This window comes from Vigna angularis, chromosome 8 (assembly GCF_016808095.1).
Source record: "Vigna angularis cultivar LongXiaoDou No.4 chromosome 8, ASM1680809v1, whole genome shotgun sequence".
In the NCBI taxonomy this organism is placed as follows: domain Eukaryota; kingdom Viridiplantae; phylum Streptophyta; class Magnoliopsida; order Fabales; family Fabaceae; genus Vigna; species Vigna angularis.
Window position 1 is genome coordinate 21,912,784 of NC_068977.1, and position 12,216 is coordinate 21,924,999.

The 12,216-nt window shown below is 34.3% G+C and overlaps 1 protein-coding gene across 3 annotated transcripts; it reads right to left on the reverse strand.

The window, feature by feature from the left end:
* Nucleotides 1-351: 351 nt before the first annotated feature.
* Nucleotides 352-9,790, reverse strand: LOC108346682 (uncharacterized). Of its 3 annotated transcripts, XM_052867544.1 has the most exons (9): nt 7,029-7,533; nt 6,856-6,940; nt 6,260-6,329; nt 5,824-5,905; nt 1,828-2,267; nt 1,628-1,754; nt 1,254-1,532; nt 1,063-1,167; nt 352-977 (listed from the first exon to the last, which is right to left on the reverse strand). In XM_052867544.1, the coding sequence occupies exons 5-9, from the start codon at nt 2,262-2,264 to the stop codon at nt 480-482; spliced, it is 1,446 nt and encodes a 481-aa protein (XP_052723504.1). In that variant the 5' UTR covers nt 2,265-2,267; nt 5,824-5,905; nt 6,260-6,329; nt 6,856-6,940; nt 7,029-7,533; the 3' UTR covers nt 352-479. The 3 variants fall into 3 exon arrangements, 1 of the variants encoding a protein (XP_052723504.1); XR_008244977.1 differs by lacking the exons at nt 352-977; nt 1,063-1,167; nt 1,628-1,754; nt 1,828-2,267 and having other exon boundaries at nt 1,403-1,532; nt 7,029-9,790; XR_008244978.1 differs by lacking the exons at nt 352-977; nt 1,063-1,167; nt 1,628-1,754; nt 1,828-2,267 and having other exon boundaries at nt 1,403-1,532; nt 6,247-6,329; nt 7,029-9,790.
* Nucleotides 9,791-12,216: the final 2,426 nt, after the last annotated feature.

The following is a 12,216-nucleotide window of genomic DNA, read 5'->3' on the forward strand; positions in this document are numbered from 1 at the left end:
ATATAACTTATATACGGATAATCCGTATATAATTTATATACGGAATATCCATATATAACTTATATACGGAATATCCGTATGTAACTTATATACGGAATATCCGTATATAAATTATATACGGAATATCCGTATATAATTTATATACGGATATTCCGTATATAATTTATATACGGATATTCCGTATATAAATTACATACAGCTTGACTTGAATAGCAGACCTGGTCATCCAACATCCAAAAAGGGACAATTTACAAGACCTGCCCATAATACCACACAGACAATTCACAAGACCTGGACATTATATCCATTCACAAATTTGATAAATAAATTAAGTCTTTAAAACCTACAAACATGCATTTCACATTAATCATAATAAGAAAGTTTACATAATTGTTAATCATAATAAGTTCAAATAACATGAAAAAGTCATTGAGGGAATAAGTGTGAGTCATACACATGTCTTACTTCTAAAAACATAACTAGTAATCTCCATAAACAGTATCATCTTGTGGTTGATCTGTTGGTTGCTGTGGTTGATCTGTTGGTTGTTGTGGTTGTTGTGGTTGAACATTAGCTTGTGGCTGATTCTGGGATTGAAGAAATTGTTGTGCAATTGCGGCTGCAGGAGGTGGAAGATACTGCATCATGACACCAATAAAGCCTTGCAATTGAGAGTTCATCTGTCGAAGTTGGTCATCATGGGTTGATACTCGTGTGTGGAGGTTAAGAATGTCCTCTGCAATCGGTTGCTGAGAAGAAGATGCCTGTGTCTGTTGTATGTAACTATCGACACAGTCATCTTGAGCACTGACATTTCCAATGCCGTATACGCGTCCCTTGTACCGTCCACCAGCAACATCCAACCAACATTGGTTCCTCAATCTTTCCTCATCTGCAGGGTCTAGGGGAGCACATGTTGAAGCCCCAACGGATGCTGTCTCAGATCTTATTTGAGAAAATCTGGCTTCAAACTCTTCCTGTTAAATGAATACATGATTATCGTTAAATAAATAGACCTAAGAATTATATAACCTAATAAAGAATAAGTTAGTAGAAACTAACATGTGTCCGCCTAGACCTTTCATCGACAAATTCTCCTGTTGATGCTCGAATATGTGTCTGCTGAAATATTTCATCAACATGCACTGACCGACCAAGCTCCTGTGACTGCAAGCAAAGAAGATGTAAGTTGTTAACATCAAATATTTTTAAAGTTTATCCGTATAGAAATGTAAAAATAAATTTATATGTACCAGACGAATTGCATGCTCATGCACGCTAATGGATCCCCTAGTGTGCAAACAACCACCCTTGTCAGATGTCCTGTTCTTTTTGGCCATTTCACATTTTTGTCTATAAAGTGGCATGTTCCACTTCTCCAAAAGACCATTCCAAACAATATCCCCCATCCAATCAGGTTTTTTTCCTTCTGTTCGAGCTTTTTTAAACATCTCAGATAATCTATGAGATGCTTTTGTGTGGAAATTTTTTTTCACCTTTTCTTCATGGTTAGACCTCCATGAAACCTTTCTCTGTTGACAAAAAAGATGAATATTGGATAAGATAATTGAGGACCTTAACATTTAAAATTAAGTGTAGTACATAATGTAAATGAACACAAGTGTACCCTAAAACGCTCAAAGAAAACATCTCTTCGTGTCTGAGGTATTTGTCCCCATGTCACCCATGGCTCATCAAACTGTGCCTTGATGGTGGCTGTGATTGCTTTGGATGCTGTTTTTGTTGGATAAAAGCTATACCAAAATAAAAGTGAAATATTAGAATAATACAGTATATGCTTGGAACATTAAATTGATGTTTTCTTACCCTCCTCCAATAGGTGTAATGATTGGACGATTGTTGGAAACATCTTCAAAGTCATTGGCTGCTGAACTTGAACGTGGAGGGTTATCCCCTATAGGAGATGGTGATGGCATATTTGTGGGAGTTGTTGGGTTAGAACCAACATGGGGGGAGGGTGATCTCCATTGATCAGCAGCAAATTGTTGTGAACTAGGTGTCAAAGGAGGAACTTCCAACGAAGGTGGAATTGGTGGTGGAGTAGGTGTCAAACCAAGAACTTGTAATGGTGGTGGAACAAATCTAGCAGTGGAGGTAGAGGTAGGTGTAGATGGCTGACTACTTGAAGCATTTACGTTATTGAAACGGTTTAACAACTTGACCATATAAGATTTCTTCTTGCCCTTCTCCTTTTCTGATTTTGCTGAAGGTGGAATAGGAGGGTCACAACCATCTGATGCCATATTCTTGAACAAAAAACAAAATTGTACGGTCAATTTATTTTTACAATTGAATGGAAAGGAAAAGTAAGAAAAGAACATTTTGTGTTATTATGATATTACCTATTAAATGTGCAGGGAAAAATTGCAAAACCTATTATTGAAGCCTTGAAAAGGAAAGGTGCTTCTGCTATGGGATTTGTTGGTTTCTATTGGGGTGGTAAGTGGCTTCCACTAAATTGGTTTCTATTAGGGTGGTAAGTGGCTTCTGCTATGGTATTTGTTAGCTATAAAATGAAGTTTTTTTTTTTGCAGTGAAAAAACTTCATTTTATAGTGCAGTAAACTGGAGAGATATTGTTGGTAAGCTGGTCTAGGTGCTGTGAAGAGTAGTGCAGTGGGAAACCTCCACCTGACAGTAATCTGAAGTTACAAGAGAGAAGTCTAATTTGAACATGAATTGATCTGAGATAGGGATGTGTGAACTGTTGGACCAGTCAACTTGTTGCTGCCAGTCAAAAACTCTAATGGACAGTTCAGATTATTCTTATGCAACTTGAGATAGCAAGTCATTACATCTGAAGATGAAGAGCTGGAAAAGAGTTGGACTTATAAACTGGTCACTTGAGTTACTTATAAATATAGCTAGTGTAGGTTTTAAGTCAGATTAGCAATCTCACATTTGTAACCTGTCATAGACAGTTGACCCATTTCTGATTTCCACTCACGGGTATGCAAGGCAGAAACACATTCCATTAGATACGGGTATACAAGGCAGAAACATATTCCATTAGATACAGTTCATTCGTTCCAACAACTTTCAGTTTCTTAGTTTTAGTTTTCTGAGTCTTTGGGTTCTTACAAAGCATTGTATGATTACTCATTAGCATGTTTTCTGTGTCCCCCTTGCCATGAAAGCAACTGGGTGATCATTATAAATAAAGCACACTTTTCAAACGGATTGCACTACAAGCAAGCTTTCCTTCCTATTTCTCTCAGAGTTGTTGCTGCTTTCAAGCTGTAACATTCCATTCGAGAGTCATGGTAACTATCTGCATATTGCCTGCAATATGCAGTTTTAGACTTTGCCTGTATAAGGGTTCACAGTTTTCTGGTTCATATATATTATACATTATCCACATCCCTTTTGTTATATGTTTATCTTTGGCTCATTCAAATAGTTCAAAAATGATTCTGCATGCTCATTAACAAATCAGCTCACTGTTAGATGTTTATTCATTTGGTTAATTGAATGCGATGTTTTACACTGAAGGATTTGAAAGCTGAGGATAAGTTGGGAGATGTTGAGTACCAAGCAGATAAGACTACGAGACAAGGAGGATATACAGCCACAAATTCGAGTGTAGTATATATATATTAGTATGTGTGCATAAAATTAGATTCAATTTACTTTTTTATGTTTAGGATTATCATCTGAGTTAGAATCTTGAAGATGAGAAGGGAGCAATAACATTCTTCTATGTTTGGATTGTAGTTGGCTAAGGTTGAAGGGGTTGTTGGTCAGCAGATTGAAGAGGGCAAACTTCTCTAGCTCCGTTACCTTCCTGGAGGGGTTAGAGTGCAGAGTGGTTCTCCTACACATGCGAAGCAGATTCTTGGCTTCTTCAATCATCATATCGATGACAATGTCATCGCTGATGAATGTCCATTCAAAGTTCTCACCATAGAGAACTTTTTCTACGTTCTAGTTGAAGGCATATTCTTCATCCTAGTCATCCCAGTCATCCGTCAAACAAATTCGAGTGTAGTATATATATATATTAGTATGGTTAGAATACATAGACACAGCCAGTGGCTTCATATGACAGCAGCAGTTGTTTAAAATGTCGAAAAATGCATTGAAAACTTTTGCAGATTTAATAAAACAGTAGATTCAAAGCTGGCTGGTTCAAATAAAGACTCAAAGAATGCCTAAACACTAGATCTAACTGCAGGATATCAGCTACAACATTTAAAGTGACCTAAAACCACACAAAGACAGCAAGCACGGTGCAAACACTTCATTTAAAATTGTGACAGTTTTGAAATCCAGAATTTAATCAACTAAACCATTCATTTTTCAATTCTGTGATTGATTGGAGTTGCTATCACTTGAGACATGCTTAAAATCATAAAAGAAACTTGTCTCAAGCTTTATACACAACAAAACTGAGCATAAACAGTATTGACCAAAGCAGACCAGATCAGAATACTTGGAGTATATATGACAAAAAGAGCTTCAGACTAGATCTCTCTACTGATTTACTGATTTATATTCATATGTGTGTGTGTAAGGACCACTGGCTTAGAACCAAAGCTCAAGAAAAGAAAGAAAAATACAATAGAGTTTACCATTTTAGGTTACAGATGAATACAACACAAAACAACTATTCTATCAAGGATACAAAAGGGAAATGTGATAGGTTTGGAATTGGTTATAAGAGGAGGGATAAGAGGTATAACTGAATATGACAGTTATAACCTCTTGTAAATGTTTCTTTTTTTTCATATAAACTGGCTATTATAAGTAGTCACTGTGGTGGGAGGGAAACGAGGTTGTTGATATTTCCTAGGAAGTAATAGGTTGTGGGAGTTTGAGGACAACTCGAAAGTCCTTCTGTGTTGATGTTTTACAGTCTTGTACCATATTGGTAGAAACAGTGCTTGTTTCAATAAGAACCTACCAAGAACGTGTCTTCTTTGTTCTATAATATTGGTTGAATCTATCAATTGGTATTTAGAGTTGGTTCTGTGGGGGACACAAAATAGGGTATGGTGCGTATGAGAATGGAGTCACACATGGATAATGTGGAAAAGATGATGAAAGAAATGGTTCAAGATCAAATGAATATCATGGGAGGTTTCAATGCTGGGAAGATTTCAGTCGTGGGCTAGCTGTGGTGGTGGAGCAAATGTCAGCAGCAAGGAATATGTCTGACGATAATTCTAGCTGTGGTTTCATGTTTTAAACACTTGAATTCGCCAGACAAATTCGACATCTATAGTGCTGGTTTAATCTTTCTATAATTGGTAATTATCTAATGGTGACAAATTCTTATCCTATGATTGGAACTAATCAGTCAATATATGTATTAAATTTTATATGCATCCACATATAGCTCCCTTTATCTGATTAAGCTCATATTTTGAAATGCTTAAGGTTTATACCACCCTCTTATAGGCTTTCCCTGGTCTAAGGACTTATAATAGCCTTATTCAATACACAATAAAATACAACACAAGATCATTCTTTGATTTCTTATACAGTGTATCTATAGGATATTTGATAGGTCCTCTTTAACTGTGTAATTTCTAAAGGGTTGTAAATATAATTGCGAAAAGAATCAAGGTTAAAATGTAAGGTCTGGGGCAATCAAGAAACAAAAGCTGCCATTTTTTATAAACACCAGAACAACACATTAATTTATTACTGAAAAATGAACATAATATTACAAGATCTTACAAGATAATATATCTTAAATTATAAAACATGCAATACAGGCCTTTTCTGTATTCAGAAAGATGATTATGAGAGATAAGTAACTAAAACACAACCATCATTGACATACAAGATTGAGTAATACCTGTAGGAGTATCGAATACAGCTAACAATCTCCTGCCAAGATCTTCAGCTAAGTTTAGTACTTAAAACTTGGTTTGAAGAGGCTGGATAAACATGAATTTCAGAAAATATATCAATAAATCTCTTCCACAGGTGCACACATCCTAACAGTAAGAAAGATGTTTATGTTTGTATCCAAACTAGTAGAAAACAAATACTTCTACATGTAATCATAAATAAAAAGATCAATCATTTCAAACATTAATCAAATTATACTCTAAATCCTGACCAACTTCTTAAAAAAAATCTTAAACACAACACTTGCCATCAGATAAGATGCTTCAGTTACATATCACATAAAAAGCCAGAATCTGACATCATATATTATATTTACAAAAGAAGAAAATCATATCAAACCAAAGTAACAAGACAAACCAAAACCAACCTTAAACACTTACAGATTCAATATGCCCAGTCAATGAGTATACTAAGCTTTCGTCAAATGCATTCCAAACACAAATTCTGCATCTGCAAGAATATCATGCAACCAGATAAAATAATAATCTTCTAGCTTCAAATCATGAAACAAGATTACAACGGCTACAACATTATTATCCTCACACTTGCACAAGACTTGTATGATAACAAGAACAATGCTTAAGTAATTAAGGGTTTGCTTAGTAAAGAAAATTATTTTACATTTTCATCACTTGTCCTATTACTTATAACAAAAGAAGCTACTTGTTTTCAAACATTTGCACGTTAAAGGATGAAAACACCGAAATGTTGTTTCACTCTTTCCCTTCAAATCAAATATCTAAACACAAAATAACTTCAAAACAATGTCACAGTTATCAAATCTTTTAATAACCACTTATTTCAGGATGCAAAGGTAAACACATAAATGGAATACACACTTTCATGCATTTTTCGACCTCCTCAACACAAAAACTCATCTCCATCAACATCCCATATCCCGTCCCCTCCCTGAACACCCATTTTCAATAACACTCAAGGTTTAACACAAACCTAAATCTAAACAATTGAAACTTACAAGGTGTAGAAGAGAATGCCAGCTCCAGCTTATATCTTCCACATCGACGAAACCAACCTACGTTTCCTTAATCACAATTTCAAACCTCCAAACAACGACAACCAAAAATAGGTCAATGTGACAACAACTAGAGCAAAAGGAAAAAAATTAACCTCAAAGCTTCAACTACTCACCGGGATTCGAGGATGATGACAACTACGGTTCGACTCAGGGAAAACGATGCCTGCAATGCCACACTACGATTCGGAGAACGAATGCCAAGTTACCGTTTCAGTGAAAGCGATTTCGGAGAACGAATGCCAACTACGTTCGAGAAGGAGTGTGAGCTCAAGACTAACAGAGTTGCAATCGGACACGGAGAATGAGTGGAGGGAAGAAGACAGTGCAGGGAGAATGTTAGGGATGCATAATGAGAAGAGTAAGGGGGAGAAGGTTAGGGCTGGAGAGTGAGAAGAATCGAAAGTAAGAAACAATCGAGACTGAGAAGACTCTAAGAACAGTGCACGTGCTAATTTTTTTAATTACATACCGATATTACAGAGGGATAATCCGTATATAAAATTTTCCCCCAATTACATACGGAAAATCCGTATGTATTGCCATTATTCATATCCGTATAAAAATTCCGTATGTAAAATTCACATTATATACGGATAAAAATCCGTATAAAAAATTCCGTATATAAATACCATTTTTCTAGTAGTGATTCTCGCTCAAATCAAGAAATAGTAATTGGTGTAAAGATTGCCAACAATCAGGAATTTGTGCTGTTATGTGATTGTTTGATAAATCTAAAGTTGCCAAATTCGGAGCAATGATTTGGTTACACAAAAAAGAATGCAAATCAGAAATTCTATTTTGAGAGAGGAACAGCCCTGAAGCTTGTAGAAAAAATGGTGGAAGTGCTCCCTCAAATTGATTTGAATTCAGAATTATAGATGGTCCATAAGGAAGCTTTAATGGTATATCAGGAATTGCACCATTGAGATTATTGTGAGACATATTTAACCATCCCAAATTTTGCAATTTGTTCCAAAACCATGCTGGTATAGAATCACTAAGGTCGTTATCAGATATATCTAGCGACATTAAAGAATTCTGTGTCCGGAGCCAAACAGGAAAACTCGGACCTAGCTTGCAAGACGCTAAACTCAATATTGTTGCTTGGAAAGGAGGAACCCAATTAGAGACAAATCTTAGAGACAATGTGTTGTATGATAGGGATAAAGTTTCTAATTTGGAAAAATTAGAAAGATGAGATTCAGTGACTTCACCCTCTAAAGAATTTCCCTCCAAATTTAGATCCTCCAACTCAGATAGCAATATGATGCTTTTTGGTATCTTTCCTGTAATTTGGTTATATGATAAATCCAAATTTTGAAATACGTGTCTATTGCACCATGAAGAATTTTGAAAGAAATGAGAAATTTCCCCATTCAACTTATTATTTGAAAGGTCTAAGGTCCGCAGTCTGCACATGTTTCCAAAGAAAGATGGAATCTTTCCTTGTAGTCTGTTCCCGTAGGCATAGAATTGTTCAAGAGAGTTCATTACTTCTCCAAATCCATCTGGAATGGGACCTTCTAGCAGGTTGTCAAAAAGTAAAAGGGTTTGAAGATTCGTGGTGTAATTCAGAAGCCAATAAAACACAGTAGATGATTTCAATAGATTTGAGGAGAGATCAAGTACGACAAGAGAAGATGAAGAATTAATTGTGGAAGCAGAGGAAATAGGAAAACTTTTATCTGTAAAACTGCAATTATACAAACGAAGCTCCCGTAGTTTGGAGCGAACATTAAAATTATCTCCAAATACTGATGCTGTTAGATTATTTCTAGAGAGATCAAGGATATTAAGAGATGGAAAATTTGGATACAGAAAAGATGACAAGGCAATGTCATTATCTGTGAGATAAAGCTCTTGTAGATGAAGGCTAAAATTGAATAACAGTTGAAATGTTGAGGAAGTTAACACATTATAAGACAAATCAAGGACAGCAAGAGAAGTTGAAAAGTTCGAATGAGAACGAAACAAAGATTTGATATTAGTATCTGAAAGAGAACAATCAAAAAGCCTCAACTCTACTAAGTTTGGAATGAGGTCACTGATAGCTTGTAGCCACTGGCGCGAGGAGTTGAGATTATGCAATGAGCTCAAGTGAAGACTTCTTAAAAAATGGAGATTAGACAACCACTGTGAATCCTCGGCTTTTATATCAAAATCACCACCTAGCCCAAGAGTTTGTAAGAGAGGAAGATTCTCATTCCGAAAAGGGATAGCTCCAGAAAGACTGTTACTTGCAAGATCAAGATATTGTAACTGTCTAAGATTCCCAATCTGAAAAGGAACTGTTCCACGAAGATGATTTCTTCCAAGGTCTAGATACCTTAGTAGTGAAAGATTTCCAAGTTGGAAAGGAATCATCCCACTAAATTCAGAAAATGAGAAGTTGAGATATTGTAAGTTGGTGAAAGAGCCAATGGCTTGTGGGATGTGAGTCCACATAAAATCATTATTGCTGAGGTCTAGATGTTGAATGTATTGCAAGTGAATCAATGAAGTGAGATTTATTGCACCTTTCAAATATTTTGTATCCAGACAACGAAGATCAAGTAGAATGACATGACCAGTTTGATGGTTGCATTGAATGCCTTCCCAATTGCAGCAATCTGTATTATTTTGATGATCAGTCCATGTAGACAGTCTGCCATAGTGATCAATGAGGCTTTGTTTGAAGTTGAGGAGTGCTTGTCTCTCATTCTCTCTGCAGTTGCTTTCACCACTTTTACGTGATTCCTTGAATCCAACTGAAAATCCAAAGGAATACAATAAAAGCAGATGAAATAATGTTACAACGTAAGGACTTATCATAATTTTGCTGATATATACTCTAAACTAAGAGAAGAGTCACGAAATAAGAAAATTTTGATTCAAGTTTTCTCTTTCAGTTCTGAAGTTTAGAAAGTTGGATCGCATTATATAGTGACAATAGAAAACGAGTAATTATAGTATAGATGTCTATTTTTTTTATATCTTTTTTGACACTACTTCGTCTAAACTATTAAATAAAAAAAGTAAATATAAGTAATAAGAAAACTACTTAAAAGTTATTAATCTCCCTACGAATCCATTTCAAGAGTTAGAAAATTACGCACAACACTTCGTGAAAAGATATAAAAAAACATTTTAAAGGTTATTTTATAATTTCTAAAATATAGTTCTATTATTTTTATCCTTAATAACTTTATAGAGACTAAAAGAAAGGTGCAAAAAGTAATTAAAATTACAGAGACCAGAAGTCAATTTTTTTTTAAATTACAATAAAATATGATTATATTTCAAGGATAAAAAAGAATAATGCTTAAACAAAATCCAAGTTTAATTTATTGATTTTGCTATTCTTAACCTTTTTTTTGCTATTCTTAACCTTTTTTTTACTACAACGAAAGAGCAAAAATGAAATCTTCATAGTTCAATATGTTTTACATGGGTTTGGAAAATTAACATACCAATCATAAAAGAAAAAGTAAAAAACTAGTCAAAAGAATTTATTATCATTTGATGTGATTGCACGTTTAATTTTCTAATCCGTTAAAAGAATTTAAAAATAGTGGTGGATTGTGATCTATCCACACAGTTTACATACACAATTATTCATGTTTTGTCTTCCCTTCACAAAATATGTTTTTTTGATGTATCCGCCACCTTTAATTACTTCCAATAAAAAGACAATCATGTAATGCGTGTCATTTTTTTTATCATTAAAGGCAAGAAAACGTGCAGCAGAAAAAAAAAGTAGTGAAAAAGTTATAGAGAAATTTAAAGCTGAGCGTACAACACATGAAAAAGGTTGGTATGAAAACTTTAAGAAGAAAACAAAAATGCTTTATGAATATCTAAACAACTTTTAATGTTAAAGACACTTCTTTTGGAAAGTAATTATTACACGACCTTATCATTCTTTCATAAAACAAAAGAGAATTTATTACCCATATTCCTGTAGATGAAAATAATCGCCAGTAGAAAATGAGTCATCCATTCATTAGATTTATATTAATTCTAATTATTTAAGTTAATTTCAGAAAATTAAGTGAATTTTCTAATAGATATATAAGTTGTACACTAAATTTTGGAGTAGATGATGTGGAAATTCTCAATACTTTCTTTTCACCTATGTTCTGAAGTATGTAATGAGCAACATAAACTATGAACTCTGATAGATTTCAGTTCAAAATAAAGGACCGAATATTACTTATTTTAGTTCCAATGGGTGACCAAATTTTTTGTCATTTAAATATTGTTTAAAAGTTTACATCACTTAATTAGAAAATTATTTGAAAAATTAAAAATTTATTTGAAATTATAATAGATTCCGAACTAAATCTTTCAAATTGTTTAAACTATATGTACTAACTTATTTTAAAATATATGTATGCTTAATTCATGTTTTTGTTTTTATTGTAATAAATTCATTTATATTTAATTGGATTCATATGCATCCATTAAAAAAACTTTAATTACCTTTTGAGATGTACAAATGGATAAAATAATTATTTGTATTAAATTATGGATTGTTCATAGTTTAGTAAAATTATATTTTATACTTTATTAATGTATATTGTTAGATATATTACTTTTATCTTATATTTTTAGTTAGTTTGTTATTATTTTTTATTTGTATTTTCAGCTTTGTTCATATTTCTTCTATTAAAAAGAGAGGACCCTATATGTATATTAAACACAAAAGGAAGATTAATCCTATAGATAGTTTTAACTATATTCAACATGGTATTCAGAACCTAAGATTCTTTTGAGTAAAAAGTTCTTATTGTCTCTGTTACTTCACCTGTCGTTGCTAGCGGTGCCGCCATCTGTTTTCGGTGGCACCATAGTCTACTGTCATTGTCTACCGTAGCCATTACCGCCAAGTGAACACCATGTCGTCAACGACGCCTCACCAGTGCAGCGAGGGGAAACGACAATGGTTGTTTTTGACAATCCACTTTGGTTTTCGAACCAAGGCATATACTGGCGCGATAAAAAGGTAGGGGACTTTTGGCCTTGGTTCCAACCGAGGTAATATGTCTAAGGTGTCTACTTTGATTCCTCTACGCCCGAAGTAGTAAGGAAGGGGGGGTGGAGGAGTTATTACCTATGGTAGCAATAATGTAAAAAGTCTAATAACTATAAATAAACTCATATGTGTTAATCACTACCAGATTTTGGCTTATTATCGACGGATTATTATCGAAGGCCTATGGGCCTTCGGTAAAAGTGTGTTCTCGACGGCCAAAATGAGCATTACAGACGGACATAGTGAAATATAGTTACCGAAGGTCAAAAGAGCATTATCAAGGGGTT

Bases quoted from the DNA above. Each gene is read 5' to 3' on its own strand.
- LOC108346682 (XM_052867544.1), bottom strand. From the start codon at position 2,264: ATGGCATCAGATGGTTGTGACCCTCCTATTCCACCTTCAGCAAAATCA. The intron at 1,533-1,627 runs GTACACTTGTGT...TTTTGTCAACAG, and splicing joins TTTTCTTTGAGCGTTTTAGG to AGAAAGGTTTCATGGAGGTC. The intron at 1,168-1,253 runs GTACATATAAAT...CTTTGCTTGCAG, and splicing joins ATGAGCATGCAATTCGTCTG to TCACAGGAGCTTGGTCGGTC.